Source organism: Amia ocellicauda, chromosome 17 (assembly GCF_036373705.1).
Source record: "Amia ocellicauda isolate fAmiCal2 chromosome 17, fAmiCal2.hap1, whole genome shotgun sequence".
Classification (NCBI taxonomy): Eukaryota; Metazoa; Chordata; class Actinopteri; order Amiiformes; family Amiidae; genus Amia; species Amia ocellicauda.
In genome coordinates this window covers 27211987-27229831 of record NC_089866.1, presented here as the reverse complement: position 1 = coordinate 27229831, position 17845 = coordinate 27211987, and the positions used below count along the sequence as shown (strand labels likewise).

The 17845-nt window shown below is 39.5% G+C and overlaps 1 protein-coding gene across 4 annotated transcripts; it reads right to left on the bottom strand.

The window, feature by feature from the left end:
- Positions 1 to 2239: 2239 nt before the first annotated feature.
- Positions 2240 to 17845, bottom strand: slc35e4 (solute carrier family 35 member E4). 4 transcript variants are annotated; one of them, XM_066689348.1, is made up of 4 exons: positions 17603 to 17844; positions 17236 to 17277; positions 15943 to 16538; positions 2241 to 3534 (listed from the first exon to the last, which is right to left on the bottom strand). In XM_066689348.1, the coding sequence occupies exons 3-4, from the start codon at positions 16517 to 16519 to the stop codon at positions 3095 to 3097; spliced, it is 1017 nt and encodes a 338-aa protein (XP_066545445.1). In that variant the 5' UTR covers positions 16520 to 16538; positions 17236 to 17277; positions 17603 to 17844; the 3' UTR covers positions 2241 to 3094. The 4 variants fall into 4 exon arrangements, with proteins under 4 accessions (XP_066545446.1, XP_066545445.1, XP_066545444.1 ...); XM_066689349.1 differs by lacking the exon at positions 17236 to 17277 and having other exon boundaries at positions 2240 to 3534; positions 17603 to 17845; XM_066689347.1 differs by having other exon boundaries at positions 17236 to 17844.

Genomic DNA, 17845 nt, shown 5'->3' with positions numbered 1-17845 from the left:
TCAACACAGCAAGAGTATTTAAACGATCGATAAACTGTCTTGTCTTGAAACTAACCTGTAGTCTGGCTGTGTAAATGCGCAGAGCGGAGAGTGCAACGGCAAACATGGGTGTAGTTGGAGTCTTGCCGGGTGGTTTACACACAAAAAGTCAACTTTAATAAAATAAACTAACTTACCATATTATCTAGAATATGGACACGGGAAACAGACTATGAATTAAATGAAAATTTTGGAGTGACGGGGGGTGGGGGGGCACTCAGGGGGCCAATCAGATTTCAGCAGGCACCGGCATTCTCTCTTCCCCTGCGATTCACACTCGTCTATACAGTACCTGATTGATGGCACTGGGGGATGGGCAATGAGTCAACTGTCTGCTTCTGGGCTGTGCTCAGGGGCACTTGCCCCTGCTGAAATCTGATTTATTGAAATTTATATGATGCTCATATACCAGTATGGTCATCGTCGACAACACGACAGCAACAGGGCAGAGATCATTCAGTGTGCTAAATCTACTCAAAACATATTTACACTCCACTATGAAAGAAGAGAGACTTTATGTCCTAGTGCACCTGCACATAAATAACAACCTCAAACTAATTTCTGGAGATGTTATTGATGAATTTGGGCATCACAACAGGAGACTTGCATTCACCTAGAAACTCCTACATCAGTGGCAGTGAAGAACAAAAGAACATAAGAAAGTTTACAAACGAGAGGATGCCATTCGACCCATCGTGCTCGTTTGGTGTCCATTAATATCTAAGTGATCCAAGAATCCTATTCAGTCTATTTTTAAATGTTCCCAAACATTCAGCTTCTACCACATCGCTGGGGAGTTTGTTCCAGATTGTGACTACTCTCTGTGTAAAGAAGCGTCTCCTGTTTTCCATTTTGAATTCCAATTTCCATTTGTGTCCCCGCTGATCTGGAAAAGATCCTCTGGTTTGATGTGGTCAATGCCCTTCATGATTTCGAAGACTTGGATCAAGTCCCCACATAGTCTCCTCTGTTCCAGGGTGAAAAGGTTCAGTTCCCTCAGTCTCTCCAAGTAGGACTTTCCCTTCAGACCTGGAATAAGTCTGGTTGCTCTCCTCTGAACTGCCTCTAGAGCAGCAATATCCTTCTTGAAGTGTGGTGCCCAGAACTGTACACAGTATTCCAGATGAGGTCTAACTAGCGCATTGTACAGTCTTAACATTACTTCCCTTGTTTTAAATTCTACACTTTTGTCAATATACCCTATATATATATACCCTAGCATTCTGCATGTTTTTCCCTGTATGTCTGTGTCACTAAGGTCACTGTCTCATGGATTTAGTCTCATGGTACTGTGCTATACCTAGAAGAACAGAGTCTGATAAAAACCAGGTTTCCCCAGGGACACGGGGCTTGATACATCCTACTTATACACTCACCTAAAGGATTATTAGGAACACCATACTAATACTGTGTTTGACCCCCTTTCGCCTTCAGAACTGCCTTAATTCTACGTGGCAATGATTCAACAAGGTGCTGAAAGCATTCTTTAGAAATGTTGGCCCATATTGAGGATAGGATAGCATCTTGCAGTTGATGGAGATTTGTGGGATGCACATCCAGGGCACGAAGCTCCCGTTCCACCACATCCCAAAGATGCTCTATTGGGTTGAGATCTGGTGACTGTGGGGGCCAGTTTAGTACAGTGAACTCATTGTCATGTTCAAGAAACCAATTTGAAATGATTCGACCTTTGTGACATGGTGCATTATCCTGCTGGAAGTAGCCATCAGAGGATGGGTACATGGTGGTCATAAAGGGATGGACATGGTCAGAAACAATGCTCAGGTAGGCCGTGGCATTTAAACGATGCCCAATTGGCACTAAGGGGCCTAAAGTGTGCCAAGAAAACATCCCCCACACCATTACACCACCACCACCAGCCTGCACAGTGGTAACAAGGCATGATGGATCCATGTTCTCATTCTGTTTACGCCAAATTCTGACTCTACCATTTGAATGTCTCAACAGAAATCGAGACTCATCAGACCAGGCAACATTTTTCCAGTCTTCAACTGTCCAATTTTGGTGAGCTTGTGCAAATTGTAGCCTCTTTTTCCTATTTGTAGTGGAGATGAGTGGTACCCGGTGGGGTCTTCTGCTGTTGTAGCCCATCCGCCTCAAGGTTGTACGTGTTGTGGCTTCACAAATGCTTTGCTGCATACCTCGGTTGTAACGAGTGGTTATTTCAGTCAAAGTTGCTCTTCTATCAGCTTGAATCAGTCGGCCCATTCTCCTCTGACCTCTAGCATCAACAAGGCATTTTCGCCCACAGGACTGCCGCATACTGGATGTTTTTCCCTTTTCACACCATTCTTTGTAAACCCTAGAAATGGTTGTGCGTGAAACTCCCAGTAACTGAGCAGATTGTGAAATACTCAGACCGGCCCGTCTGGCACCAACAACCATGCCACGCTCAAAATTGCTTAAATCACCTTTCTTTCAAATTCAGACATTCGGTTTGGAGTTCAGGAGATTGTCTTGACCAGGACCACACCCCTAAATGCATTGAAGCAACTGCCATGTGATTGGTTGGTTAGATAATTGCATTAATGAGAAATTGAACAGGTGTTCCTAATAATCCTTTATATTAAACATTACATATGCCTTAAATCCCAGGTTCCCAGGTTTAACCATACATACAGTGTCTCTCAAAAGTACTCCATAACACAAACTCTGCAAATTATATTTCTATATTCCTTATATTCCCCATTCCCTATGCCTCCCACAACAGAAGAATCATACAAAAATTAACTGCAGATGATATGAGTCCTGTTTTATAATAAATGTTTTATATTTAGAAGTTTAAGGAGTACAGAAAAAAAAAATCATTACCACACAAATTAAGAACATAAATTGGTGTTTTCCATACAGGAAAAATAAATAAAATGTATGTTGGCAAAACAGTGATAAAATTACTGGAGTTTTTTTTTACTGTAGTATTCAGGACTTAAGAACAGCTTAAGCATTGGACAATACACACAATAGAACCCCCCTCCCCTCTACCATTGGAGTACTGTAAACCCGCTCATGAAACGACCTGAGATGAGTCCAGTTATCAGTCAGCTTTGGAGTCTTCTGGAGGCTGCACTTTAGTCTTCCGGGAGTCCAAGTAACCAGCAATAAAGTCTGTGTTCTGGTACATAAGCATTCCTGACAAAGTCAGCACCACCCCCACACAGCTCAATGCTGACAGCTCGCTACCAAACAGTAGTTGGGATAGCAGCAAGTTGCCCACTACATTCAGGTTGCCCAGGATGTGCAGCGTTACAGCTGATGTGAGAGTGATGACACAGAAGCTTGCCAGATTGTAGAGGACAGAGCCCAGGCAGCTAAGCAGGATAAAAACCCAGAGTCGGTTGTCATATTTGAGGGGTGACTCCAGCAAAGCCCAGTTTTCCAATGCTAGTGCTGCTACTGACAGAATGAAGAAGCTGGGGATAGCCATCAGGTAGAGCAGGAAGACTGAGTTGATCTTTTCTTCTTGGAGGAGAATGCCTGATAAAAAGAAAAAAGCATAATAACACCCACAATTAGGTAATTTATAAACATTACAGCAATGTCACATTAGATAATAACAGGTAACAAATGGCTACACAAAACCAAGCACACAATTACACAAACAAATTAATATAATGTTTGTTCCTATTTGGGCACATTAAAAGAAAAACACTATTTTTAGGATGTGCTGTAAGGTGTTAAAGGCTGCTTGCTGTCCTTTTGTCCATACAAAGGCCTAGTTTTTGCACAGGAGCTTGTAGGGGGGTCACTATACTGGAGAAGCCTCTTACAAACCGTCTATAGTATGAAGCAAGTCCCAGGAACCCCCGGAGCTGCCGTTGGTCAGTGGGCATGAGTTATTCTTGGATTGCTGCCACTTTGTCTGGCATGGTACTTATTCCTTCTCCACCAATCTGGTGACCTAGAAATGTCATGTCACTCTGCATAAAGTGACCCTTATCAGGGTGAAGCTTCAGTCCAGCTGTGGCCACTCTCTCCAGCATCCTTCAGAGTGCACACAAAGTTGATTGGAATGATGCACCATGCACCAGGAGGTCATCAAGGTAAACTAGGCACTCCTGCTATGGAATGCCAACCAGGAACCTCTCCATTAGCCATTCAAAAGTTGCAGGGGCATTTCATAGTCTGAATGACATGACCTTGAAATGCCAGAAGCCTCTGCTTGTAGAAAACATCGTTTTGGTCTTAACATAAAGGTGACACTGATGGTTCAATCAGACCCTCCTTGTTCATCTCCTACAACACATTCTCTGTGTCCTCCTGGCGTGTCAGTGGCAGCCTCCCTGTGTCAATATCTTGTTTCATCAGAGGTGTCTGGCCAACTCCCTCTGGACTGACAACAAAACTGTTCCTGTACTCCAGTAGCAGTACCCATAGCTCTTCCTGTTCAAGGTCAAGCCCCTCACAGCTTCTGCACCAGACTGTGTCCACTGCTGCAAGGGTTGATTCCTCTTCCTGCTGTGGCCAATGTTGAACTGAAGTACAGTGGTTCTCAAAAGTATTCACCCCCATTTGACTTTTCCACATTTCATTGTGCTACAACATGAAATCAGAATGGATTTAATCAGGAGTTTTTGCCACTGATCAACTCATCCATAATGTCAAAGTGAAAAATATAATCTGCAAATTGTTCTAAATGAATTCCAAATACAAAACAGAAAAGAACTGAATGAATAAGTAATCACCCCTTCAGTCAATATTTGGTAGAGGCACCTCTGGCAGCAATTTACAGCCATGAGTCTATGTGAATAAGTCTCTACCAGCTTGGCATATCTGGACACAGCAATTTGTACCCATTCTTTGCAAAATTGCTCAAGCTCCATCAAGTTGGAGAGAATACTCTTTCCACATATTCTCAATTGGATTGAGGTCCGGGCTTTGACTAGGCCACTCCAGGACATTGACCGGACGGTCTACATCTAAACAGAAGGGGGGCTAATGCATTGGGAGAGCAGTGAAATTGAGAATCATTTAAACTAGGAACCAGGGGGGCAGGGAGCTCTGACAATGGGAGATGTTCCTCTAAGGAAAGAAAACCAAGGGAAACTGCTAGTAGGAAAGTCCTGAAATGTTTGTACCTCAATGCCAGGAGTATAAGGAACAAGATGTTAGACTTGGAAGCCACAGTGCTGGCATGTGACTATGATGTTGTAGGAGTGACGGAAACATGGCTTACAGAAAATGATGGGGATGAATACAAGTTGGAAGGATACACACAGTTTGGGGGAGACAGGCAAAATCGAAGAGGGGGTGGGGTAGCATTATATGTGAAAAATTACATTGAGGCAGAATAATTTGTATTAGATCCCACGGAACAGAATCTTTGTGGGTGAAACTTTTGAACAAGAGATCTGGAGGATTAGCGGTAGGAGTGTGTTACAGGCCACCAAACTAACATATTCAGAAAGATGCTGCATTGTACAGTGTAATCAGGACTGCATGTAGCAAGGATGTGGCTGTTATAATGGGGGATTTCAATTTCCCAAATTTTGACTGGGAAAGCACAGTGGGGACTACAGAAGCAGAAATAGAAATGGTTGAGATGGTAAATGACTGCTTTCTAACTCAATTTGTCAGACACCAACGAGAGAGAGCGCATGTATTGACTTGATCTTTTAAATAACCAAGATAGAGTCAGGGGGACAGTAGTTAGAGAACCAATGGCAAATTGTGATCACAATATGGTTAGCTTTGAGGCATTCTTTCAAAAAACAAGGTCCAAGTCTAAAACAATGGTCTACAATTTTAGAAAAGCAAACCTTGAAGGTATGAGACGGCACTTAGAAGAGGTAGACTGGAGCACACTGGATACAGAGTTAGTTGAAAATGGATGGGTATATTTTAAGAATATACTACTTGAGGCTCAGGAGCAATTTGTACCAAAACTTAGCAAACTGAGGAACAAAAAACACTGGCCAAAATGGTTTAATAGAGGTATGCAAAAAAATATAAAGAGGAAGAAAATGTTGTATAGCGCATACAAAAGGGATGGTGACAAAACAAAATACATAGAATATGTTGAGCTGCAAAGAGATCTTAAGAAAGGCATCAGGAACGCAAAGAGGGAAATAGAAAGAAACATAGCTCTTGGAGCTAAAACCAATGCAAAGAGCTTTTTTCAATATTACAACAGCCAGCGGTCAATAAAGGAGGAAGTGAAACAGATAAAGGGCAAAAATTGAGGTATCTTGGAAAACGAACAAGATGTGGCAAATATTCTAAATGAGTATTTCACAGAGGTTTTTACAAAAGAATAAAGGGACTAGCAGAATTAAAAACAAACAAATCACCTGGGCCAGATGGGATATTAACAACAGTACTTAAAGAAATTAGGGAAATTATTTATAGGCCGCTAACTCGATTATTCCAAATGACACTTAGAACAGGGGATGTGCCAACTGACTGGAAGACAGCAAATGTCATACCAATCCACAAGAAAGGGGACAAAACTGAGCCAGGAAATTGCAGACCTCACCTGCATCACCTGTAAAATGTTGGAAAAAATGATTAGACAGAAAATAGAGGAGCATCTCAATGAAAACCATATTCTTGGAGATTTTGAACATGCAACTGCAGCTGCAGATCACGTGAAAGCATATGATATGATATACTTAGATTTCCAAAAAGCTTTTGATAAGGTTCCACACCAAAGACTGATCCTCAAATTGGAAGCTGTAGGCATTCAGGGTAATGTAAGTAGATGGATTATGAACTGGTTGATGTATAGGGAACAGAGGGTGTTGATTAGAGGAGTCGCTTCTAACTGGAGTGAGGTTGTTAGTGGAGTTCCACAGGGATTAGTACTAGGGCCTTTGCTTTTTCTAATCTATATTAATGATCTGGACTGTGGGATAGTTAGCAAACTTGTCAAATTTGCAGATTATACTAAAATAGCTGGCTCAGCAGATACAATCTTGGCAGCACAGACTATTCAGAGGGACTTAGATAATATTCAGTTGTGGGCTGACACCTGGCAAATGAAATTCAATGTGGACAAGTGCAAGGTAATACATGCAGGTAACAAAAATGTCCACTATAATTACACTATGGGAGGTACAGATCTAGATGAAGTAATGCATGAGAAAGACCTAGGAGTCTATGTGGACTCCTCACTTTCTCCATCCAAGCAATGTGGGGAAGCAATAAAAAAGGCAAACAGAATGCTAGGGTATATTGTCAAAAGTGTAGAATTTAAAACAAGGGAAGTAATGTTAAGACTGTACAATGCGCTAGTTAGACCTCATCTGGAATACTGTGTACAGTTCTGGGCACCACACTTCAAGAAGGATATTGCTGCTTTAGAGGCAGTTCAGAGGAGAGCAACCAGACTTATTCCAGGTCTGAAGAGAAAGTCCTACTCGGAGAGACTGGGGGAACTGAACCTTTTCACCCTGGAACAGAGGAGACTACGTGGGGTCTTGATTCAAGTCTTCAAAATCATGAAAGGCATCGACCACATCAAACCAGAGGAGCTTTTCCAGATCAGCAGGGACACACGCACTCGGGGACACAAATGGAAATTGGGCTTCAAGGCATTCAAAATGGAAAACAGGAGACACTTCTTCACACAGAGAGTAGTCACAATCTGGAATAAACTACCCAGCGATGTGGTAGAAGTTGAAAGTTTGGGAACATTTAAAATTAGTCTGGATAGGATCCTTGGATCATTTGTTTGTAAACTTTCTTATGTTCTTATGTTTTGTTTTTAAGCTACTCCAGTGTGGCTTTGGCTGTATGTTTGTGGTCATTGTTCATTGTTCTCCCAACTCCACACAGACAGGCCCCCTGAGCTGGGACTTGAACCCTACTTTTGAAGAACCTTATTCCGGATTTGCATTGAATGTTCCTTCGTACTATGTAGTTTTTGTTAGGAATTGTACTAACCAACTGTGGGACCTCCCAGAGACAGGTGTATTTAACCTGAAATCATGTGATATACCTTAATTGGACTCCATTCAACTAATTACATGACTTCTGAAGACAATTGTTTACACCACAGCTTATTTCAGGTGTGTCATAGCAAAGGGGGTTATTACTTATGCATTCAATTATTTTCTGTTTTGTATTTGTACAAAATTTTGAACAATTTGCAGATTATATTTTTCACTTTGACATTATGGACATTTTCTTTGTTGATCAGTGGCAAAAACTCTGATTAAATCCATTCTGATTTCGTGTTGTAACACAATGAAATGTGGAAAAGTCCAAGAGGGTGAATACTTTTGAGCTGGTTGCTGGGCTGAGGTAGGGGACAGAATATACAGTACTTTCTGTGCTTAGGTCTGAAGATACAGGGATTGAGCCAAACAGGAGGTGGGCGGTGTTAACGGCTGTGTTGTCTGGCATGCCATGTTTTGCACCGGAGTTGGACGGGTGTCATTGGAAGAAGCCTGTCTCTCGCTTTCTGTATCTAACAGGTGAAGGGGCCATGGCCCTGATTAGCCTTCCCCAGGGAGGTGGTTAGTTCCGCTGGGTGAGTCATAGCCACGGTGATGCCCCACTTTAAAATTGTGGGTGTTGTTTTGAAGATCCAGTTTGGCAACCAGTATATTTCAGGAAGTCGAGCCCAAAGATAACTGCAACCCAGACAGGGCGATGTCTGACCCGCCAGCCAGATTGCCAGGGTGCTCCTCCCTCTTACCGAGTCTTACTTCTTCAGTCCATCTCCGATTGTGCTTACAGTTTCAAAAGCATGAAAAGCATCATATCCGGCTTACTGGAATATTTAGACATCTAAATATGGACAGCACTTTTCTTTACATTTGCATGGGTGCCACCATCTTCGCTGACATTCTATAGCAGAAATCCTCTGTCGTAGCTCTCCAAAATCATCGCCTCTTGAGTCCATGTCTCAGCACTCACCCCCCCTGTCATTCTCAGCTCCACCATCTTCTCCCGCAGCCAGCCTTTTATTTTACCCCGTATTAAACTCTGCGGTCTCTCTGCTTTGCAGTCTTTCCTCTCCCCTGCAAACAAAATATCTGCCTCTGCCTCTTCTTCTTTCACTTGTCCTTGTGTGGCTTCCTTCTCTCACTTCTCAGAAAAAAAACGATAAGCAGAGACGTGTATACTGTTTTCGAATACACAGTTTATTTTCAGAATGGTTTTACATAGACTAATGTTTGCCGTAGTCTACGCCAGGACAACAAAAAGAACAAAAAACACACTTTCCTTTTTAGCTTTGTACTAGTTACGTTCAGCAGTCCATATTCACTTACACAGGATTCCCATTAACAAAGTTCAGGAATGCTTGCCCCTCCTAGCAATGCACCTGTACTTATAACTTTATTTTACAACCTGCCCTGTCCCCTCGGCGCCAGCCAACCGTGAACATGCATGCCAAAACAACAATGCATGCATGCCCACAATTGGCATCCGCCAAAGGAACAGTTGTTTCGCACCCAGAAAGGTCATAACCTGCACAGGCATACAGTAACATAACAATTAGACAATTAATGCACAACGTAAGTATATACACTGAACCCCTGCACTCCCCCCGCCCAATAGTAAAGTTTGCTGGGTCACTACAATATGTTAAACATATGACAAACAGTTTGCTTTCACTGTGATATTTATATGAATGATCAAAGAAGAGGAAGTGTCCAAACTACAACAATTTCTATATATAAGCGAGGGGAATTTAATGTTGGTACTTATGTCAGATAAGGTTAGAAAACCCAGTCGCTCTTAAAATATCTCCCTGGAGTGTATACCTCTAGATCGGCTAGGGATGGTATGCAGGAGCTCGGTCCTGTGTACTATTTGTATAGTCCAATTTCCCTACTTCACTTCACCGTTTAATTCTCCTATAATAACAGTACACAGTAGTTTGGTGTGCGACTGTATTTGAATATAAGGTTGTGGTAATACCAGTTACAGGATTTTTAATTTCAAAACCATTTTCCATTCCACATTTGTGATATTAAAAAAATAATAAAAATGAAAACACAGCAGAGACCTGTACGATTTTTCTCTAATTGCCCCAAACCCAATAAAACAGTGAAGTGCCCCGACTCCGATCTCTTAATCGACCTCAACACATTAAAGCCTGATAACAGCCTTAGGCAAGGAAAAAACAACTTACATTTATTTTGTTTTCTTTGCTGAAGAGATTTTGACTTTTCTTTTCCAAGAAAGGTTCTTGTGTTTCAGTTAAACCATTTTCACCCCTCTTTCTGTCTTAACTGTTCGTATTCACTGCGCACTTCTACCTCTTGTATTCCTATATAAGTGTATATAGCCTGCGTGGAATATCTTTTTACCAATCACCAACATAAACACATCGCATTCACAGAATGTCACCCTTACATATAGTTCCTTAACTTACAGTGAGGGAAAAAAGTATTTAATCCCCTGCTGATTTTGTATGTTTGCCCACTGACAAAGAAATGATCAGGCTATAATTTTAATGGTAGGTGTATTTTAACAGTGAGATACAGAATATCAACAACAAAATCCCAAAAAACAGTTTCAAAAAAGTTATACATTGATTTGCATGTTAATGAGGGAAATAAGTATTTGATCCCCTATCAATCAGCAAGATTTCTGGCTCCCAGGTGTCTTTTATACAGGTAACGAGCTGAGATTAGGAACACTCTCTTAAAGGGAGTGCTCCTAAATTCGTATGCTCATTGATTCAGCTTAGTTTTACTGTTTTTGCTATGTATAAACTGCTTTTTTGTTGTTGCTACAATTCAGGTGTTATAACACTTTTCCTGGATCCATAGTTCATGAAAACAGAAGGACTATTTGACCTTTCGGGTACACAATGTGCTTCCCATGTTTCCTTTGGGGCAATACATAAAGCATAGCCTGCTATATCTGCTTGTGTCACCAAATGGTCAAACATTCACAAAGAAGCTAAAGCAATTAACACTGAACACTGACCAGCCATTTTGCCATGCCATTGATCTTGTTTACTGTTTCATATCTGCCTTAAAGATAAACACAACTTAGAAACAAGGGAAGACATAAGAAGCAATGCATTTGACCTGTGCACTGAGTCAACACTGAGTCAAGATGAGGAAAAGAGCACAACAGCCATTCTCAAACAGGGTTTTTATACATAAGAAAGTTTAGAAATGAGTCCATTAGTAATTAAGTGATCCAAGGATCCTATCTAGTCTATTTTTAAATGTTCCCAAATTTTCAGCTTCAACCACATCACTGGGGAGTTTGTTCCAGATTCTGACAACTCTCTGTGTGAAGAAGTGTTTCCTGTTCTCTGTCTTGAATGCCTTGAAGCCCAATTTCCATTTCCACATGCTTTTATTGATAAGTTATAGACAACTGAATCAGCGCTTTGAAAGTTGTCTGTACTTAATCCATTTTGGATAAACAATGCTTTTTGCCTAAAGCCTTACACTTGCCAATACAATCTGGCTGATCAACTTCATAATTTCTTAAATTAAAAAAGCAAGGACATGTTGACACAACCATCAATTAGGCCCCTCCCCTGTAAACACATGGCAAAAAGAAAAGCAAAGAGAAAAGCAAGCAGAATTCCTCTAAAAGACTATCGGATGCAAGCCATGGCGAAATCAGAGTGATAGCACAAATGAACAGGGCAAGCACAAGAGAATAATTTTGCCTTGCATTAAAATGACAGTGAATGAGATATACCTTTGACATTAACGCATTATTGATATGTCTGATTTATGTTGGTTTGTAAAAATGTAAAGGGTATCAAAATTTGTTTAAAAATGCATACACTACAAAATGCAAAGTACAATATGCAAGAAAATTAAACAGATGCAAATCTTGTCTGTACCGTGGATAAAAAAAACAATTTCAATACATCATCCATATTAGAATGTGTAGTACATTTTGTTTCACTTCTTGAATTTAGCTGCTTTTGTTTTTTTAATAAAGGGAAAAAAGTATTCCAAAAGTAATCTGAAAGTATTCTGATTACGTTACTGACTTGGAGTAATGTATTGGATTAGGTTACAGATTATTTTCAAAACAAGGTAATCGGTATTCTGTAACAGAATATTTTTTTAAAGTAACCCTCCCAACCCTGGTCACTGCTAAGTCTTGTCTTCTTCACAGAGTCACTTCTAAGTATCTATATCGCTAATTAGCAAGCTTGGTCCCCCTGTGGCCCCCCTAACTATCACTGCGGACAAAACGCCGTCAACATCCTCCCCCGCTAGCACCGTGGACAAAACACTGTCAGCAAATTTTGTCCACATTCTGCCTACAGATAACTTTGAGTGAATTCCTCTTTCAGACAGCGCCTCATGTCCAGGTTTACCGCTCATCTCATTCACCTTCTACAGAGCTGTGATCTGTCACCTCTCAACTACACAGCTCATTCTTTCTGAATCAGCGCTGCTACAAAAGCTTCAGAACACTACACAACACAACATCATCAAAATCCTAAATCCAATGTAATTCTTCCACCTATGAACATTTATATGACATCCCTGGTGGAATACTTTGTAGGGGTCGGAGGGGGAGTAGCCTCAGGCCTGGGACCCCCAGAGATGTATTGTTTCCCACTGGTCTTGTTTTTCTTTCCTCTGCGCCTGCAGACTTTAAATTAAAACATTTTATTGCATATAGCAGGTGGTGATTACTGCATTCCTTCCCCCATGTATTTCCCTTAGTACACAAAAACGTGTGCTCACACATCCCTTCTCCTTCACTTATTATGTACACTAACTACACTAATTAGTACGCATTATATTAATTAATTCTGTCCTTTAGTTTTTAAGCAAAAACTGCAGGATTTTGATTGCTGAAAATCAGGCTTGGAACTAAACCAAATCAAATATTAACCTACTTACATGATTATGAATATGTTTATGTTTATGAACAGTAGTTGAACGTTCCTTTTGACAATAAATACACGAGTACATGCACACGTTGAGTACACATTTGTAGCTTGTAATCTATTGAGAGGTCAAGTTTTGAACTGTTCTAGGCCTCTTGTAGAACTTTACTAGGACCATACAACCTGTCTAATTAATCTCATGCTTTCAGGTTAGTTTCAGACAGTGCTTATAATTAAAGATATTATTGATATTATATGTTTTACAATCCCCCCACCCCCTCGATAAATTGGTATCAGGCCTTGTCTATGCAAATTTCTGTAGGAAACCTTGCTTACGTGTAAACCATTACTATAAGAAATATGTAGTTACTGTATTTTCCCTGGGATGTATTTATAGACAGGAGACTATTTTTAGATCCCCTTATAATTTTAGGTCACGTAAAATGACACATCACTGGTTTTCTGGGTCACTCTGCAGTCAACTAATAATTTAAAACAAGGCATTTCAACAGCAGAGTATTTAATCTTTGAGAAAAATAGTTGTGATTTAATCTATAAATATGATAAATGTAAAAATGATGATCCTGGAAAACAAGGGATATTGACGTCACTATAACATGTTCTTATATACAAACAGACCTATTTTGAAATTATACCTGAAATCCTTTGCAACATCTATGAATAGTTTAGCTCATTGTAAGCCTTAACATCATAATTTCCTTGCTTTTCTTGAATAATTATATCTTAATAGAATGTGAAGAATAAACACTGGCGAATTACAAAATTTCACTTGATATGCATCTAATTTAGAGGATTCATTCCAAGAAACTTAGAGCATGGATGAAGGCATAATTGTGCATTACTGCGATTTCTGTTCCGGAGTGTTTTCGACCGTTACTGTCATCAATCATCAATCAATCTGTATGAAATCATCTGTTGCCTGAAGTTATTGAAATGTTAAAATTCTTAAACAAGAAAATGTAAATCTGATTGGGTAAAAAACCTAGAACATAGAAGCACCTGCCTTCTGAGCTGTATTTTAATTAGGTTTACAACTTAGGGCATACAACCTACTGTAAGTATATCTTTGTTTAATTTTATTTAATAAAGAATTAACAATTGTTTGGATTTGTAAAGTATATAAGTAAAGTAAACATTTTAGATTATTATTTAAAAAAATATAAATGAATAAAAACACACATCGCTTTTACAAATAGCAAATTGTGTTCCAAAGCTCACATTGGAAAAAAAAACAAATCTTAAAGCATCTTGACATGCATTGTACTACTTATCCTTTGTAACTTAGTGAATCCATGGATCAAAAGCAAAAATGCACACATTTGCTTTTTAAATTCACGTCATTAAAATTGTTGGAAATGTTCAAGTGTAATAATCTGTAATAACCACTATATTATAGAAAATGAAGTGAAACAAGTGCAATTCCAATAAATAGGCTATGTAAGACATGTGAAAAGGACACTGCAAACAGTGTAATGACAAATGTTTCTTTTTACATTCTGTTATATATTAGTTGACATAAAGCATAAACATTCCCGTTTCAGCATGGCAATGTCCCTGTGCCAAAAACAAGGTCCATACAGAAATGGTTTGTCGAGATTGGTGTGGAAGAACTTGACTGGCCTGCACAGAGCTCTGACCTCAACCCCATCAAACACCTTCGGGATGATTTGGAAAGCTAACTGCGATCCAGGCCCAATTGACCAACATCAGTGCCTGACCTCACTAATGCTCCTGTGGCTGAATGGAAGCAAATCCCTGCAGCAATGTTCCAAAATCTAGTGAAAAGCCTTCTCAGAAGAGTAGAAGCTGTTATAGCAGCAAATGGGAGACCAACTCTATATTAATGCCCATGATTTTGGAATGAAATGTTCGATAAGCAAGTGTCCACATACTTTTGTCCATATAGCCTTGGGAAATTAACATTTCTCATGAACAGACCAAATGAAACAACAGGGACACAAGTTTGGATGTCTATTCCCAGTTCCAAAAATAGATCCCACCCATGAAACTATTGTAGCACTACTGTACTCTATTATTTATTTTACAAATGATAGAAAATGTGTATATTATTATTATTGCAGTTTATTATTATGATTATTTACATCATGTGTTACAATATTTTCAATTAAAACAAGTTGCTGAAAGCTTGGTGAGCAGCCATTCTTTCTTTCTTTGACAAAAACACTGATTATTATAATGTTTTATAACCACATGCTATTTAGCTTTGGAAATAAGGCTAACTTCCAAGAGTCGTTGTTTAGGTAATTGTTAAGGAAATGTCTTAGTCAATATTATACCAGGCTTATACATAATTTTCATTCTGTTTGTGGACAAAAAGCAACCAGTGTTGATCTGTGCTTGAATTAGAAATTGTTTCTTTAGTGATACTTGTGGTTAAAGAGAAAGTACCATCTTTAGATTCTTAGATGTGAGAATTTGAAGGAAACTGATAGACAGAAACAACACTACATGTTGTGTAGGTCATGTATTGTTGTTTCTGTCTGTCATTAACATAACACAATCCAGAAACAAATAAACAGATATATATATTCTCAAACAAACACACATACAAATATTTAAATATATAGTAACATCCTGGGGGGTTTCTTCCATGGCGAGATTTGAAGCCATCTCCTGCGCCACAGTGCAGTGACCTTATTGCATCACTAAAAGGCCAAGGCCCCTTAGCAAGGCTTCAGTATTGCTACACTACACACACATGCACCCGCAATTGGTCTTTAATGCATTTTATTGTGTTAATCCACATTACATCACCCGTTGATAATTGAAACTTGTTACATCCAGTTTTTTGTTTACAGTTAATGTTTTGGTAACACAACAAAATAACATTCTATGTACTTTCTTTCCTAATATTCTTACCACAAAACAACCCAAATGGGAACGTTCTGGGGATATTTTCTCTTTCCTTTACCAGAACCCCAGATATTGTATAGATCTTGATATATTTAAATAAATGGTACATGAGCATGTATGACAAATTAACTTTCTGTAAATATACAGCTAAATAAATAATGGGACAGAAACACAAGGTTTGTGGTGTAGTTGAAATGATAATCATCACTCACTTTGTTGAATGGACTTGATTCCTCTCAGCATTGTAGCAGCAAGAACAAAGCAGCAGCCTGTCTGGTCAAATTGGACTTCCCCCATGATGCTGAAGGATGCCCCCAAGCAAATGGGCATCATAGCGGTATATTTCAGTATGTGGTGTTGCTTGCCCAGGATCAGTGTGGAGATGGCTAGTGTAAACAGTGGTGTAGTAGTATAGATCATCTGTGCAAAGGAAAGCTGGACATAATTTAGACCCAAGTTGCCAAAGGCGATACTGGCACAAAATGTCAAGCTAAGCATAAACACTTTGAATTTGGCATTTGCTGTGAGATCCCGTTCGCCGCCCTTGTACTGCACCAATCTCAATTTCATCAGTCCGTAGTCGACTACAATAGCTGTTAACATGTGTAGTGCGGAGAGCAGGAGGGGATATCTGAAGTTGTACACGGCGAATATCCATTTGTTCAAGCTGGATATAGTGGTTCCTGTCACAAGCCATACGACGATCGCTGACAAGAGGTGCAGCATTTCCATCGACCGTTTCAGAGCAGGGCTCCCGACACGCTTGGTGACGCCATCGACAGATATCATGTTCGTTTCATCTTCTCTTCTAAGAGGTAAACACATGTTTAAACATTTAGACTGTATCAAGAATTTGAATACATAAACAAAACCATAAAAAATATTATTTTACATATTATAAAATAGTTTATAGGATTAGCTATTGTGTCAATGGCGCTGCGTCTCATCCTGTATAACTAGGTAGACGCCTTGGTTTTGGACTGTTTTGGTCTGTTGCTAAGATGTAAACTTGGATATTTTCCACGCCCTTTCAAACACGTGTTATGTATTATGCAGATGTCTGGATTTCGTAACCAGAAGCCGCTGACATTTGCTATGTATTTTACAGCGCATAGGGAAGTGTAAATACATCACTGGAAATTTCAAGTCTAACACGGGGACTTACGAGATCATTATGGTTATTAATAAAATCTTAAATAGTTCAATACAATCTCAAAAAGTTATTTCGTCTCCTTTTACGCTACTGTACCCTGTGACTTTCTGTACTTTTATTAAACAATGTGATGAAAACATCGATTCTACTGTCTGTTCAACCGGTCGAGTCATCCCCAAACAACCATAGGCCTAACCTCTGTACACTATAGTTGATACATATAATAAAACATACGTCCCAATATGTATAGCTATGGGCACATAAATCCTTACATGTATAGCTCAATCTAGGAAATACAACTGCTTCATTTTAATATAGTCAACAACAACAAAAAACTAAATGATATACTCACGTTTCTTGCGCTGTTCTCTCAAGCTTCTATTTCGGGTTTTCTCTGGATTAAAAAATGGCTTTACACATCCTCATTCGAATAACAGCGAATTACCCAATTGCATTTACTAACACATGCATTCTCCTGGTTAGGTAATTACAGTGCTTACACATGACAATTTATTGTATGCTTACGTTGTCATTTAAAACGTATTTCCCCGATGTTTTGTTTACACGGAATAAAATGACTGCACACATCGCACAGCACGGAGAACTGTTATTATACATTATGAACATATCCGTGCCTAAAGCTTATAGTCCTACTGACAGTTTGCCACACCTAAAACAATACTAACCAGTTTTACATATTCTATTGACAAATACATTACCTCTCTCGGAAAATGTATTAACGTCTTAGACGTTGACTGTCATGCAGTGAATCCCAAGCGCACAGACTTCTTCGTCTTAGGGTAGATCACTAATGCGACAAACGTCACTAACCAAATTTAGAGCATTTCATTCATACATACATACATGCAAACAAGGTGACCTAATGCAGTTTAACGAAGAGCAACCATATGCTTCCTGGGCTAGCGCGAAAAACATATGATAGCTGCATGCGTTGGTCAGAT